The sequence below is a fragment of the Hyaena hyaena genome, unplaced genomic scaffold, assembly GCF_003009895.1.
Source record: "Hyaena hyaena isolate Hyena2069 unplaced genomic scaffold, ASM300989v1 scaffold_283, whole genome shotgun sequence".
Taxonomy (NCBI): domain Eukaryota; kingdom Metazoa; phylum Chordata; class Mammalia; order Carnivora; family Hyaenidae; genus Hyaena; species Hyaena hyaena.
This window is the reverse complement of record NW_024080916.1, coordinates 1,872,527-1,889,631: the sequence shown is the minus strand read 5'-3', so window position 1 is coordinate 1,889,631 and position 17,105 is coordinate 1,872,527. Positions and strand designations below refer to the sequence as shown.

The 17,105-nt window shown below is 40.6% G+C and overlaps 1 protein-coding gene across 1 annotated transcript in view; it reads left to right on the top strand.

Annotated features, from left to right (window-relative positions):
• Positions 1 to 532: 532 nt before the first annotated feature.
• Positions 533 to 17,105, top strand: part of FAM171B (family with sequence similarity 171 member B) — a 65,435-nt gene continuing 48,862 nt past the window's right edge. Inside the window, exon 1 of the mRNA XM_039246555.1 lies at positions 533 to 785. Coding sequence (XP_039102486.1) covers positions 572 to 785 — 214 coding nt within the window. The 5' untranslated portion in view covers positions 533 to 571. The remainder of the gene's footprint in view (positions 786 to 17,105) is intronic.

Genomic DNA, 17,105 nt, shown 5'->3' with positions numbered 1-17,105 from the left:
TCAATGATGGCTGTGATGCGGCAGAGCCTCTATGGCCACAGATCCTGGCTAATTGATGGGTGGGTGCTGCGTTAAGGGTTTTAGGGGAGTAATCAATACACCACCTTTGCCTCTACTTTGGGGTCAGGTGGGGGCAATTTTATTCACATTTCTGCAAAATTTTCCGGTGTTTCCGTAAGCCTGGAGGATCTGAAAAGCCGACCAGCCCCAGGAAAGGCTCTTCTCTCCCCTACACGCTCGCAGGCCGCCGCCCGGCCCCCCGCCCCAGCGCTGCGCGCAGCCCCGGCCCTCCGAGCGGCGCCCCTGCGGGTGACGGCTGAGCCGCGGCCGCCGGCTCCCCGCTCGCCCCGCCCAGCGCATCACGTGCGCGAGGATGCTAACTTCCCCTCCTCCTCCTCCACCCCCGTCCCCTCCGCCTCCCGGGCCTCCTCCTCCCCGCGAGGGCGTGCGAGGCGGACCGCGCGAGCGGGAGCGAGCGAGCGGGAGCGGGCGCTGCCGGAGCCCGCAGCCCTGGCGTCCGTCGCCGCCGGGAGCCCCGCAATATGCCGCCGCTGCCCTCTGGCTCTCGGCCATGGCGAGGCTCAGCCGGCGCGTCCCTTGGACCCTGCTGCTCGTTCTGGCCGCGGTGCTGCTGAAGGCGCGGCTGGTCCCCGCGGCCGCTCGAGCCGAGCTCAGCCGATCCGACCTCAGCCTCATCCAGCAGCAGCAGCAGCAGAGGCAGCGGGAGGAGGCTGAGGAGGAGAGGCCAGAGGTGCCGGGGGCATCCTCCACCCTCACTGTTCCAGGTAGGTCCCGGCTGCCCGGCCCTGCCTTTCCATCACCGCGGGGGATCTCAGCTGGCGTCGCTGGCCTCCTCGCTTCTTCCTTAGCCAGCTCACTTCCAATCGCTTGTCCCTGCCCATCCCCATCTCCCCGGTCTTCCCAGACTGCCTGTCCGCGACTCGGGCTGTGCTCTGGTTTCGGGAAACTGCCCTTTGGGGTGCTGAGCTTTCTGGGAAGCGCAGAGCACTGCAGTAAGGTGGGGAGGGGTCAGGAGGGGGTAGGGGTGAATGACTGCCTCGATTCATCTTTTTCTTTTCTCTCCCCCATCCTGAATTCTTCTCTTTGCCTAGGGAATGACTGTAAACACACACACACACACACTCTCTCTCTCTCCCCACATCCCTTTAGCATTCTGTCCTTTATTCTTTTCTTTCCTCGAGACTGGAAAATCTTGCAATAGACACCCACACGGCTTTTCATCATCTCGCCCCGCCTGGCATATTTAAATTTAGATCTGGAGAAAGAAATCTTGATTTATTTTATTATTTCTGCCTCTTCTTATCCCAGGAAGGGTTTAAGTCAGTTTGCAAGAATGCCTTCAATATAAGAGGATGAAATAAAACAAAATGGATTAGGACTTTGTAGTTGAAGGAAAAGGGTAAAGGGGAGGTGGACAGATAGGATAAAGTCTGTAGTGATGTGAGCGCAGCAAAGCCTGCCTCCAGAGAGGGGAATCTTTCCTTACTTGTTAGTGGAACTTAATGAGGCAGATTCCTGACGCTGTTCAACGAGGGTGAGGAAATACACTGTAGTATGTGTGGCTGTAACAATCCCTCAGTTCCTGGCGCGTTTCCCCCCATTAAAGCTAAATGGGTAAACAGAAAGCTGGATTATCCATTTTAATAACCTCTCCCCACCCCCCACCCCAGTGCTCTTCTCTGCTATAGATGCTGCCTGCTAGTTAGAAAAAAAGCTATTGATGTTTTTGGCAAGTGGGCCTAGGTTCCTACAAAACCAAAGAGAATTCTATTTTGACATTTGTTTTTGTTTTTAAAATTCTGCTTGGTAACATACGAAATGCTGGAAATGAGATTTTGAGGAGTGGAATCAGCATCTTATTTTGTACTGCTTGCTCATCATCAAAGAGCAATACTCAGGCATGCCAGCTGCGATTCATGACAGACAAGATGATTTAATTTATCAGAGTGCTGGGAGCATAGGATGAAATCACCAAAGTGTGCAGGAAAGCATGTGTTTCTCACACCCTCTTAAACCAATTAATAACACTCAAGCGTGGCGAGAAGTCCTGAAAGGTATGCAGTGTGTGATGGTTTTCCTACCTAGCTTTTTATAACTAAAAGTGCTACCAACATGGTTTGGGCGAGGCTGTCAAACGTGCTATTTGCTAGACTTATGGAAATTAGACACAAAAGCACAGTTGAGAGCCTGTCTTCATAATGAGGGGGGTTTCGCAAACTACAAAACAGAATTCTGAGAAACTCTTTATGGACTCCATGGTTTGAAATGTCTTTTTCTTTCAATAGATTTATTGAAATTAGGTGTTTCAGGACTAGTAGTTAGAGGGGTCTTGACTACTATGATACATGTTGTGATGAAGGTTATGAAAAACTGCAATAATATGAGAACTTTGTAGGTAGCTACAAATTATTTGTTTCCTGATATTTCTGAAAGTAATTTTGAAAAAAGGTTATTTGGGAAAGTAGCAGTTTTTGTCTTATTTACCTATTGTTAGTGATTCTTTTATTTTGATAGACCTATCAAGTAGATCAAATGAGAGCCTGAAAAGTAACCTCTTATGACTTTTGCTTTTCCCTCGAAAGCTAACTCCCCAAAGCCAGTGGCAAATGACAGAGCACTCTAGTTGATTGCAGTTTTAGTTACGGAATATTGAGGAGCTGTATAAGGAAGTACAGGCAAAAACCAAACGAGTTAAAATGTTCCTCTCCGTGCATTGTGATCTCTGGATCGGACTGGTCTTTCTGTTTCAACCTTTGTTCTCCCACTGCCTATTCTCCTCTCACAGCTACTGATCTTTTTAACAACATTAAATAGGGCTGTTTCTGCTCCCAGTCCTCCAGAGGCTGCCCATCTCTTTCACACTAGATGCCCAGACCCTGAAAATGGCCCAGGAAGGCTGAGAGTCTCTCGGTGCCCCTCCCCCTCCTATCTCTCACATCTCAGACCCTAACTCACTCCACTGTAGCCACACTGGCTGTTTCTTCATTTCCCAAATGCCTCTCTGGGATAGGGCCTTTGCACTTGCCTTTTTCTCTGCTCAGAATTCTGGAACTTCACATTCCTCAGGTTTGCTCCACGTCACTGTAACAAAGAAGCCTTTCCTAACCAGCTATATTCAATAGTAATCCGCATGCCCTTTTGTATTGATTCTTCTCCATGCACTTGTTACCCTCAATCCTCCTTATAAGCTTGCTTCCCCTTACTAGAACATAAGCTCTGTGAGGGCGTCAACCTTGTTTTGTTCGCTATGAAATTATTATACATCTATCTACCTAGAAGAGCATCTGTTACACACTGGCACAGATAGATTTGTTGAATGGATGAATGAATAAACAAAAATGCTGGCATCAAGGATCTTTTGAGTGTCTGCTATTCAATTATCTTGTGAAATTCTTCACTGAAATTTAGCAAGGGATATGTAAAAAATAAAGGAATGTTAGGTAGAAGTATTTGTAAGTAAAAGTTATGAAATTTAGATATTTAGTTTTAGCTAATTACGGTGTTTATCTTATTCTGACCACAGAGAAGTGATTGATAATACTTGAGTGCTCTTATTATGTCTTGTCAAGATTCTTTACCCAAGTGCACTTACAATCCTCTTATGACCTAGGAAGGTATTAATATACCTTATATAGCTGTGATTGAGCTTGAGTTTATTCTTTGCCTCTTTTCAGTGCTTCTGACTCTTTGGACATGTGTGTGAAAAACTATAGGACTTATCACAGGCAAAATTTAGAAAACTAATAAAGCATAGTTAGTGAATGGTATCTGACTGAGCCTTGTCAGTCCATAGTAGAGAAATTGAGCATTGGCCTTGATTAGTATTCTCTGGATATTTTTATTCTGAAAATTTATGCCTCTTTGTATTCCTGAGAAATTAGAAAGTAAGGTTAAAGAAGTTGAATAAGAGATTGAAATAATCATGATGTAAAAACACCCCCTGATTTTTTATTTTCTCATTAAGTTATAAAACACCATCTTCAGAGAGTAGTGAGAATAAAGACCGAGGTTGAGATCTGTCAGATCCATTGTTTTCTCCAGTGTATGCAGCAGTTCGAATTTCTCCATCTGCACCAGGATTTGTTAGAAATAAACATTTGAGAGACCAGGGGAGAATTAATTTGGGGGCTGGTGGTAGCTGAGAAACCATATCATATTCACTCTGATGGTCCATTAGATGGGAGGCATGCTGGGGGTGGGGGCGAGGGCCGCCGGAGGAAATAATGAGCTCCATTTCAAATTCTCCGCGTGAAGAACAGACGCAGGGCATCTCCATGAATTTTTATAAATGTCTTCTGCACACAGAAAAAGCTTCTTGAGAGATATATATTCATGGTATAAAATTTTGATTGTACATTTCACTGATATATATATATATATATATTTGGCCTTTTTTATTTTGGAAAATGTTAATCATATAGAAAGTAAACAGAATAGCATTAAAAAAAAAGCCCATACCCGTCACCTAGTGTTAACAGTGACTGAATTCTGCTGTTACTGTTTCACCCACACCTCCACCCATTTCTACTGTATGGGATTTTGGGGGGAGGGGGGCAGAGAATGTACATACATTGAAATGTACATACCTTAACTGTACTATTTTGTATTTTTCACATATGGATAGGCTCATGTAACCATCATCACCCCTTTGAAGATATAGAACCTTTACATCACCATAGAAAGTTCCCTCCTGCCTGCTTCCCAGGCAATCCCTGCCCCTTATCCAGGTACAACTACTATTCTTTTTTTGTTTGCTTATCTATTTAGAGAGAGAGCACGAGTGGGGGAGGGGCAGAGAGGGAGAGAGAGAGAATTACAAGCAGGTTTCACACTGCCAGCACAGAGCCCCACGTGGGGCTCAAATCCATGAACCAAGAGATCATGACCTGAGCCAAAACCAAGAGTTGGACACTTAACCAACTGTGCCACCCAGGCACCCCAAGACTACTTTTCTAATTATTTTTATAGATTAATTCTGCATTTTCTAGAGCTTCATAAAACAGAATCATATGGCAGGTACTCTTTGTATCTGGCTGCTTTAGCTCACTCTAATTCCATCAGTTTCATCCATATTGCACGTTCAATAGCTTATTTCTTTTTTACTGCTGAGCCATATTCCATTGTATGAATTATTCCACTTTGGTTTATTGCTTCTTTCTATTGATGGCTATTTGGGTTATTTCCAGTTTTAGCCATTGTAAATGAAGCTGCTACATTCCTGGACAAATCTCTGTGTGAGTACATCTTCATATCACGTGCATAATGCCTAGGAGTGGAATTGCTGGAACCCACCACACTTAACATTTTTTCAATGTTTATATATTTTTGAGAGAGAGAGAGTGAGCAGGGGAGGGGCAGCGGGAGAGGGAGACACAGACTCCGAAGCAGGCTCCAGGCTCTGAGCTCTCAGCACAGAGCCCGATGCGAGGCTTGAGCCCACGAACTGCGAGATCATGACCTGAGCCAAAGTTGGACATTTAACTGACTGAGCCACCCAGACGCCCCCACACTTAATAGCAATCAATTTAAAAATTATGAACTTTGATATGGACTATAACTATATACTTTCTATTACATTCAAATAACTTGGTTTAAGACTTACCGATTTAAACAACCCTGATGGAGATCTGTCTGTGAAAGCATTTATTTATTTACTTTTTTTCTGTTTCAATGAATTTAAAAATCAGTAGGAGAAGTGGGATTAGAAATTGACTGTTCTATCTAAAGTACTCATACTTTAAAGGCCATATTCCCAGATGGGGTAATTATGATTTCTTTCCAGGATTTTAGTAACCAAAGGGTGCTATTTCTTGGTGAAAACACATGCCATTGTGTTGAATTTGAGTCCAGTTTGTTTTAGTGGTGGTTTTGTAATGTTTTTTAATGTGACTGAACAAAAACTACCAAATATTTTTCTGAAAGAAACTCCCTCCCCCTCACACACCCCTACAGCCAAGTATATAAATATTGAACTCAATTCTCTTTCAGTGTTCTGTCTAACTAGGTTAGCTACAGTATTGTCATTCATTCACTTGGCTTAGTGTAATGTGCCTTAATTTCCTTTTGTCCAAATTGCCTTAGCTTGGAGATGGATACAATATTTTCCACCTGCTATTTTTAAAAACTGTACTTTATAGTAGTTACCTGGAAAATTCTAAAACTTTGAAAGCTATGTGTTGTAATGCGATAAATCATAAGCTTAAGAAACAGTTTCTGTTTGCTCTGAAGATTGTTTGGAGATGTCTCTTTAATTGGCCTTTTGTGTATGCACAATCCATATGTCTAAACCATACCAGATTCTGTGCCTTTTGAATTGTTTTATAACCGTGTGTGTGTCATCGGGACAAGACAGTATTCCTAAGAACTTGCCGATGATGTCTGTGAGTATCAAGGCCACATCACTTGGGCCTGAAATGTGTGATTCTGAATAGGGTATTTCATTTTATGTAGGGTAGAGTGTGTCAAGGAAGTGGTAATCATTTTCCATCATTACTAACATGTCAAATCTGCTCTGTGATCTCGTGAACCCAGACTGTAACGTGCCTTGATACTGTATTACAGTTCTCTGAAACCTTCAGTTCATAATGCCTGTTAAGATCTCCATGTTAAGGCTCTACGTCTTGCACAAAAATTAAGATTTAGAATAAATTTCATTTATATGTGAGATTTCAATTTCTATTTAGTGCACTTTTTTTCTGAAGTAGGTTTTTATATCATAATTATTTTCTAAGTTGTTGAAAATTAAACATTCATTCGCGTTATCAGTTGTTGTACTTAGTCCAGTTTTGCTTCTGTTCAGTAGAGAATTATTTAAAAGCTATGTAGTTTTAATTCACTTGTTACGTCTGCTGAAATGTAGAACACTTATACAGCTAAGCCAGTACCGATTCACATTTATGGACCTAAATGCTGGTTGGGTTTTAGGTGACCAGTTAGTTGGAAGTTCGTAGAAATGTCCAGCCTCAAGCCAGAGCTCATGCTTTGAGGACCCTGGCTTATCTTTGGGGTTAAGTACTCTAGGGATATTGCATAATTCTACATCCTTTGGCCTTTCTAAAGTAAAATAAAGCCAGCATCCATAGTTTTATTCCCACCTACCAATTCCTCTTTTATTATAACAGAAATAGAATGGATAGATGGATGATTTGTTTTTCCTAATAGGTTAACTATAACCAGGAGTTGAATAGAAGGGTCTTGGGGTTTGTGACTACTGGATTTTGTGACCCATCCCACCCTTGCTTGCTGTCATGTTTTTGGAAAGGATAGAAATTAAGTTGTCAAAATATGGCTCTTTATAGTTAAGTGGATTATGTTTCTTCAAAACTTTAAACATGCTGCATGTTTGTATGAGTAGAGTTTGTTTATAAATGTCTGGGTGACTGAGACAAGATTATCAAAGGTACCACAACAATTTAAAATTAATTACAATTCATTCTAAAAATGAAATATGGGGAGGCCATGCTTTTTATGTAAGGGGGGAAAATGCCTCCAAGATTATGGGTATAATAGTGTTTTTTAAAACATTTCACTAAGTAAAATGAACTGTGCATGGACCAATGATGAGAGTACGTCATGAAACAGATGACATTCAATTCAATTTATGTGCCTGAAGTTAAAAAAAAAAAAAAAGTCCATCTACTTACTTATATTAAATGAATTGGTATATTCCCGATATTTACATTTTCTTTTTTTTTCTAATTTTTTAATGTTTATTTATTTTTGAGAGAGAGAGAAGGAGAGAGAGAGAGGAAGCAGCAGAGAGAGAGGGAGACACAGAATCCGAAGCAGGCTGCAGGCTCCGAGCTGTCAGCACAGAGCCCGATGTGGGTCTCGAACTCAGGAACCATGAGCTCATGACCTGAGCCGAAATTGGATGCTTAACTGACTGAGCCCCCCAAGACCCCCCAAGTATTTACATTTAAAAACAGATAACTTCTCTTCATAAAACAAGTACTTCCCAAAGTTCAGTTTATAATATATTTCTGCTTTTAGATTCTGGACATTTAGCAGAAAAGCTGTGGCTTAATACTTCCTAAATCAGAGTTTAACTCTCATTCATAATCATATACAAGAAAAATATTTGATAGTAATGTATGAAACAACTAATTGATCTTCCAGTGATGTTTAGAATGGAATAGTGTCTAATATCAGTTTAAATATGTAATTAAAATTTTTTCACTCTGTAGATTATCATAAGTCTTCTTGAAATCCTATGCTCTTAGAACTAGAATGGTAGAAATGGCCTTCCCCTAAGTGCTTTGCCCTGGCAATGTTTGAAAAGTATATGACGTAAGCTGGAGCACATTCACATCTTAAGAGATGTTGTGGTACCCCCTGAGAGTTACAAAGTCTGATAAAAACTGATAGTTAATGATTTGATGCTTTCCTTCATAGTAAATATGACTAAGTCGAGTGAGCCTTTTTATAATCTAAACTTTGTCAACCAACCGATTCTGGTTTGTGAATGAGAAGAATCAAAAAGATGTGTATTTTAAAATTGCTTCTGATTCATAGTATTTCAAGTAGGAAAGAAGTCTTGTGAATTAACAAAGCTTGGTAGGTGTGGGATGTAAAAATGTAGGAAGTGAAGCCTGGAGGCTGAGGCCGAAGAGAAAAGAAGTCAGAAGTAATAGAACTCACTGTGACGAGTTGGAGAGGAGGTCAAGTAAGCAATTTCATGGGAGTGAAAATCACTCACAAGTTGTGATTGTTTTTTCTTCCTGTATGTATCAGGGACTCACTGTCCTTTATACCTTATTAAGATAGGGGTTCTAGGCAGCCAGTGGAAGGGTGTAGGGCATTCATGAACAGCCTGAAATTAATTATGTAGTCTGCAATTATCTAGTATTTGGAGTATCTGTAAGATTTTCAAAGGAATCCTTGACCCCAGAAATGTTAAGAAAACCGGCCATGGGTAATTAGGCCTTTGTAAGTGGATTCAGGAAAAGAACAAAGGTAACATTCGGACTCAAATAACAGTTTTGTATGTTCTTAACATGTGGAGTTTCTCTGTTATTGTGCACATGTGATGGGTAAAATTAGTAAGTGTGACCGCAGCATAACTAATCCTGCCAAAAGGCTTTAACCCTTAAAAGAACTGGTTGCTTATGACGAATGTGCCTTGGTCATGTCTTTCATTCCTTGGTTTTTCCATTCCATTTGTAGAATGGCTACCAATATGCAACATATATCTTTTGGTAGATCACATGACTTTGAATTGTTTTATATCCAGGTTTCATTATACAATTAATGAACTGGTAAGACACCTTACACTTGAAAATACCCTCTGTTCAGAATTCTTTGGCAGTCACCCAGAAACTCTCTGCATCTTGGCTCTTGGCCCTTCCACTGAAGGATAGGGTCACTGAAATTAAGTTAATCATCTTAATAAGGGCTCTGATGATTCTGTAAATCATCTAATCCCTCCAGGTCTGATTATAAACCTCAATCAGTTTTCGTAGAAGAGGATGTACACTGGCTGTTATTAATTCCCTAAGAAGGCATTTATAAAAACCTAAGCCTTTCCTCACCCACTGAAACATGCATTAATATTTTGTCTTTAAACAGTTTTGGGGTCAAAATAGTAATTTTAGCTTACAGTGATTTAAATCTGCCAGCAATTGAACTTACTGTTTTCATTACGAGTGCTATTTTCTGGGCTTTGAAAATTAATATTGTTTCTAAACTCACTGAAACCCATATTTTTCTACTCACTTTCTTGATTTATGCCTTTCCCAGTTTCACTAATAACTGATTACATTGGAAGAGTTAGATGCTATGAAGATGAATGGCAGAGTGAAGAATTTTCTTTGTTTTGAGGAATAATTTTGTACTGCAGAATTTTTCTTTCATTTGTAAATCCAAATGGAGAAATTTGTATTTCAACACATTCTGATGTTCTGAAGATAAATAATAGCATGTGTTGTGACTTGGAAAGTTGCAGCTTCAGAGAGCAGCATGGGGCACAGACATGGAGGTAGAAAAGGAATAGGCGCTCCTGATGAGTCCAAGTCTTACTGTGACCATCGTGCTTCATGTACATAAGGACTGGCCCATGGTCTGGAACTCTGTGTAGGGACTATGCATGGGGCCCATCATGGATCCTGCAGCTTAAAGACAGAGATCTATCAAAGGCAGATGAAACTCTCCTGGCCCAGTGTACTCCCCTTTCTTCCCCCTCAGTATTTATTAAATTTTTAAAAGGTTTTTATTGATTATTTTTGAGAGACAGAGAGCACGAGCGGGGGAGGGGCAGAGAGAGAGAGAGAGAGAGAGAGAGAGAGAGAGAGGACGACCCAGAATCCAAAGGAGAACGTGGGGCTTAAACTCACAAACTGCGAGATCATGACCTGCACCAAAGTCAGACACTAACCAACTAAGCCCCTATCCTCCCTCTCCCCCCCGGGACCCATCAGTATTTCTTTCTTTCTTTTTTTTTTTTTTTTAATGTTTTATTTATTTCTAGGAGAGAGAGAGAGAGAGACAGCGTGAGCAGGGGAGGGTCAGAGAGAGAGGGAGATACAGACTCTGAAACAGGCTCCAGGCTCTGAGCTGGCAGTCAGCACAGAGCCCGACGCGGGGCTCGAACCCACGAACCACGAGATCATGACCTATTTTAAGTCGGATGCTTGACCGACTAAGCCACCCAGGCGCCCCAACCCATCAGTATTTCTTATCAATAATTCAATCTCAGGTCTAGAGCTTTGAATAGTTTGTTATGCAATAATTATATTATTTTAAAAAAAGTTATGCTTGAGTATTAATATTACAACCATCAAATGTTTGATACAGTAATATATAGGTAGTCAAAATATCTTTATATTCTAAAACATAAAAATGAAAAAAAAATTTTTTTTTCATTTAATTTAACATTCTCTGTCTCTCTTCCCACTCTCGCCTCTCATGAGGTGATCTCATCCACTTAAGATGCTTTAAATACCATCTGTATGCTAAGACTCCCTAGAGCTCGCTCCTGAATATATCTACCAATTATTTTGACGTCTTTATGTGGATATATCATAGGTATTTCAGTTTAAGCATATCTAAAACTGAACTCTTGATTTTTCACCACAGCTTCCAGAAAAATCTCCTTTATTGTTTTGTTCTCTTTAACTCTAATCCTCAGGGGCACCTGGGTGGCTCAGTCTGTTAGTCATGATCTCATGGTTTGTGGGTTCGGGCCCCGTGTCAGGCTCTGTGCTGACAGCTCAGAGCCTGGAGCCTGCTTCGGATTTTGTGTCTCCCTCTCTCTCTACCCCTTCACCACTCACACTCTGTTTCTCACTCTCTCTCTCTCAAAAATGAATAAAATATTTAAAAAAACCTTCAAAACCAAAAAACTATAATCCTCAGAACTTATGTGCCTTATAACTGGAAGACTTACCTTTTGACCACCTTCTTCAAACTTCCATCCATTCCTATTGTTACTGAGAACCAGTAAAGTGCCTCACTGGCCTGTGAAGGAAAGGTGAAGGAAAGGAGAGCTTGTCATTTGCTCCACCTTCCTCTTCATCTAGTCAGTCACTAAATCCCGAGTCCATCTCCCAAGTATTCTGCACCTGTTACTTTTTGTCCATCTTCAGTGCCCCTGCTCTGGCTGAGGTTTTTCTTCTACTCTGGTTCAGGTTAGCATGGTAATGGCCTCCTGTGGTCTGTTCTCCATGCTTGAAAATTTGCATTTCCCAGAGCAAATGATCGAGATCATCTCCTCCCCCACAATAGTGGTTATTTTATTTATTTTTATTTTTTTTGAGCGCGTGATGCAAGAGTGAGCAAGTGCTTGTGAATGAGGAAGGGGTAGAGCCTGAGAGAGTGACAGACTTAAGCAGGCTCCATGCTCAGCACAGAGCCTGAAGCTGGGTTCTAACCCATGACACATGAAATCGTGACCTGAGCCTAAATCAAGAGTGGAACGCTTACTGACTGAGCCACTCAGGTGCCCCTGGTTATTTTATTTTTAAGTAATGATCTGACCAAGCATCCCATGACATTGAGAACCAAGTCAAAGGTCTTAACCTGACCTACAAGGCTTTGCATGATATACCATTCCAGTCTATGCTCCATTTTCTCTGCATCACTAATGCTCCACTTCTCTGTGTCTTGAGTGTGACAGGTTTTGTACCTTACAGCCTTTGACACACACACACACACACACAATTCACCGGGTTATTGCATTCAAACTTCAGATATTGGCTTAAATGCTATTTCTTTTACACAGGTTTTCTTTGGCTTTTCACACTGAGCTAGGTTCCTCTGTTATGTGCTCTCATAGGTGCCTCCTACTTGTTCAAGGTATGTAATTGATTTGTAGCTGGGCACCCAGTCCATATTTCCATATTTGTTTTCTCTAGATTAGAAGCCAGTTGAGGCCAGGTGCAATTTTGGTTGGGGTTGTATTCCTGTATAAATATTTATTGAGTATCTGAATGACTCCATATAGAGAAATATTTCATTGAATACCTTCTTTTATTCCCATTTTTGGGTTGGCTTTTATAGAGAGTGCATGTAGAAAAAGGATATCCTATAGAGAAAAGGCTGTAGGACTTTCCGAATGAAGTGGCCTAAGTATATATGTTTTGGATCAAGAGTATGCCTGGTTTGAAAAAAAATACATGGGAGGAGGGATGTATTTACTTGAATTCAGTATAATACATGCTGGTTTATATATGGGGCCAGAGATAGTATACAAGATTCCTACAGTGACTGATTTCATTCATCTTCTTTTTTTTCTTTTTTTTAAAACAAAACTCACTGAGTTTCTACTATTTGCCAGGCACTACATCATCACTGATTACAGATTATACCCAGTGGGGACATAGATAAAGAGACCATAAATGATAATAGAGTGTGGTAAGAGCTATGGTGCAGGAGTATATAGGACACTGTGAAGACACAGGTTTGGGGAAATAATTTGGCCTGTTTCCTGGAAGACAGTACACTTAAGGGGAGTTTCAAAGTGATGTAAAAAAGCAAAAGAAGGAAATTTTTTCTTATTTTTGATTTAGAACTTTTTTCCATTTCTTTCTGTGATAACAATATAATAATATAACAATATAATATTTCTATTCCTTTTTATCTTTGGTATTCTCTAGAATATTATGAATTTTATTTCTTACTTTTATGGTTCATCATTTTGAGACGTTTAGAAAAGAAAAACAAAATAATGTAGCTTCTTTCACAGTGCCCGCATTTCTTAAGGACACCAGACTGATGATAAACACTCTTCTCTCTCTCTTTTTTTAATGTTTATTTATTTTTGAGAGACAGAGCTCAAGCAGGGGAGGGGCAGAGAGAGGGAGAGAGAAGGAGAGAAAGGGAAAGACAGAGTCTGTAGCAGGCTCCAGGTTCTGAGCTGTCACCACAGAGCCTAAAGTAGGGCTCGAACTCACTAACCATGAGATCATGACCTGAACCATATTGGACGCTTAACCGACTAAGCCACCCGTACACACCCTGCTTTTAAAGGAATTGAATCCAGAATTCAAGCATAAACCCATTTCCTTCAGTGTAGATCTGCTGTGGCCTAGTAATCAGTACTTTTTGCCTTTACATTGAAGTATTTTGCCATTAAAATAGTTGGGGTGTCACCACCTTGACCAAACTGTGCTGTTTTGTTTTTACTTTTTTTTAATGTTTGTTTATTTTTGAGAGTGAGTAGGGGAGGGGGCAGAGAGGAGGAGGCAGGATCTGAAGCTGGCTCGTCGCTGAGAGTGTAGAGCCCAACACCGGGGACTCGAACCCACAGATGGTGAGATCATGACCTGAATTGAGAAAGGTTAAGTTGAACGATTAACCTGCTGAGCTACCCAGGCTCTCCTGTGTTGTTTTCTTAATACGTCAGTCCTCAACATGAACAGAGCACAGACCAGTTGTATCTTGATGTCTCCTACCTCTTTCTCCCTCATCTGCAATAGCCTGGTGGCTATTTCCCAAATCTGTCATGAAAACAACTTGGCTTCTCTTCTTTTCCCTTCAGTGACCCTAAATTTCATATCCACACCTCACCAGAAAAAAGTGAGTGATTTAAAATAATAATTTTGTTAACGATTGCGGTTGACCATCTGAATGGAGAAAGGTAATTGCACAAAGCAGTTACCTGGTTTTTTGCTAAATCAGAAAGTTTATAAAACCTAATAGATGGGGATTTTATGTATTCATGAAGTTTTTCTCCATGAAGGTTAATCTAGAGACGTACTCCTAGTAAGAGGCCATTTAGCTGAAAGTTACCAAAGCAAGAGAAAGGGTATCACATTTACTTTCAGCTGTATTCTTTGATATATTTTTTGTGGATATAATTGAGGTTTGCTGTTACCACTGAAAACATTTTTCTGTCATGCAGTTTTTGAATTTTTTTAAACTCCTGAAGTCTTGTAAATCTCCCAGGCTAGGGGAATCGAGACACGGAAGCAGGTGGCTTACCAGGGAGAGCATATGGGCTGCCTGTGGCTGTTCTCCCTTGGGCTCTAGCCCCACCGTGTTTGTTTCTCAGGGTACTTGTGTGGCGTGTTGTCTTTCATGGCTTTCAGAGACTAAGGAAGAGACTGTACCTCATACCCCACCATTCCAGATGTGAACAGTTTTTAGATGGAAGAGGCAATATATAAATATGTTTAGTGGAAGACATTGTCTTAACTCAGCAGATCTGCCCTCCTGCCCATTATATCTATTTCAGTCCTTTCTCTAACCTGGAGAACCTGGAATTATCACTGGTTCTGTCTTCTCCCTCTCTTACCGTCACTGGTCACTCAATGAGTTCTTTTAAGGATCCATCACCATGTCTTTAGTGTCCATTCCTTCTGTTTTATTTTTACAGCCACTTTCTCTGTCCGAGTGCCCACTCCATTTGTTTGGCCTATTACAACAATCTATTAGGTCTTCCTGTTTTTTCTCCCTCTAACTCAGACCATCTACCCTTACTGCATGCATCTTCCTGCAACATTGCTTTCTTTTCTTAAGCTTTCCTTATATTGTCATTAAAATTTGAAGTCTTCTGTCAGGCTTCTTCTTCCTTCCAACTTTTTATATTGAGTGTTTTGAAATATACTGAAAAATGGAAAAAATGGTATAATAGCTATCCACATATCCTTCACCAGTATGCAGCAGTTGTCAAAATTTTGTCATGTTTGCTTTATCTCTGTTACGGCCTATCTTTCTACAAATGCGCACACACGTACATACACACCCACACACTCAAAGTTGTAGAACCAGTTGACACTTAGTCCTGTGCATCCTGACTTTTCATCCCTGAAAGCTTCAGCATACCTCTCCTCACAGCTAGTAGTAATTCTTTTGAAATGGTAAGGGGCGCCTGGGTGGCTTAGTCGGTTAAGCCTCTGACTTTCGCTTAGGTCATGATCTCGCGGTTCGTGGGTTCGAGCCCCGCGTCGGGCTCTGTGCTGACTGCCAGCTCAGAGCCTGGAGCCTGTTTCAGTCTGTGAATCCCTCTCTCTCTGACCCTCCCCTGCTCGCACTGTCTCTCTCTCTCTCTCCTAGAAATAAATAAAACATTAAAAAAAATTAAAAAAAAAAGAAATGGTAAAATAATTATTAACCACTTTTTAGTGAGCTATATAAAAATGAATGAGGAAAAGGCAGAGCTTCAAGTAACAAATGAATAAAGAAACCTTATAGATTGTATGTGGCCAATTCTTAAGGTTTCACTTTGATTGGTTATATTTATGCAAATAACATTTTATTTATATTACATGTATACCATGTTGTGGTAAGACTATGCTTTGTATAAGGGGAACATTTTAGTCAAATAGGTGGCTCTCCAAAATGAGATGTTCTGCTAGGCTTCCAATTTAATTTGTTCCTTGGTCATTTCCCATCAATCTAGGTCAGCTGTTTGACATGTAACCTCTAAGCGGTCATATATGGAATGTCTGGTACCTTACTTCCCCTTTCCTTTGCTGCCCTTATCCGTCCGAGTTTGGTGATGGAAATGGTAACCTGTAAAACCTGAGAGTTATCGTCAGCCTTGCATGCTACTATGCGGATGAGAGCCAGTAGCGTGTGTATGGAAAGGAAGAAGCCAGTATACAGAGGTGGAGTTCCTGGTTTCAGTCATTCCCAAGATTCAGCCAGCTAACTGTTAGCCTCATGTTTTGCTTGTACAGCCTTTCTTTGAATGAGTTGATAAATTCTCATTCTTGCCTCAGCAAATTGAAGTATACTGATTGGGTTTCTGTTAACTAAAAAGCCATAGCTAGCTCAATATGTTATTTCCTATACTAAGTTTTAACTCTAAGAAAATTCTAAGTCGGTAGACATTTTCTCTCCCCAGTGGCACTGCCCTACCCATCTGACCCTAACTCCAGCCGAGTTCTGCTTTCTCTGTGAAGCTTTTCCGGTCGATAGTTATATCCTACTAGACCACTTACAATCTCCATCTGGTGATTCAATATTTGATAACATGGTGTTTTAAATTAGTCTCTAATTTTAGGTTTCTGGTGTGTTTATTTTGTCTTTCTCTTGAGCTTCTGAATTTCTTCAGATCATAGATGTATTCATTCACTCAATTTACATCTGGAATGCCAAACATCCATAAGCTTTTAATAAAAGTGTGTTGATTCATAACATGTTATGACCACATCCTTAGAAATGTTTATGAAACTCTCAGTATCTTTTGTTATTTATGTATTTACCCCTCATGCCTGTCACAGTGCTGGACATATAGTACATATTCCAAACACTTGCTAATTAAATGTGTGTTGTGTTCTTAGACTTAAGAGTTTGCGGCAGATGCTGACAGTATTAAAATGAATTTAAGAAACAAAACCGATGAACATAGGGGAGGGAAAGCAAAAATAAGGTAAAAACAGAGGGAGACAAACCGTAAAGACTCTTAAATACAGAGAACAAACTGAGGGTTACTGGAAGGGTGTTAGTTGGGGAATGGGCTAAATGGGTGAGAGGCATTCAGGAGGACACTTGTTGGGATGAGCACTGGGTGTTGTATGTAAGTGATGAATCACTCAATTCTACTCCTGAAATCCATATTACACTATATGTTAACTAACTTGGATTTAAGTTAAAAAAAGAACATAAAATCTTCAAGTTCATTTTTATGTGTTTTTTAAAGA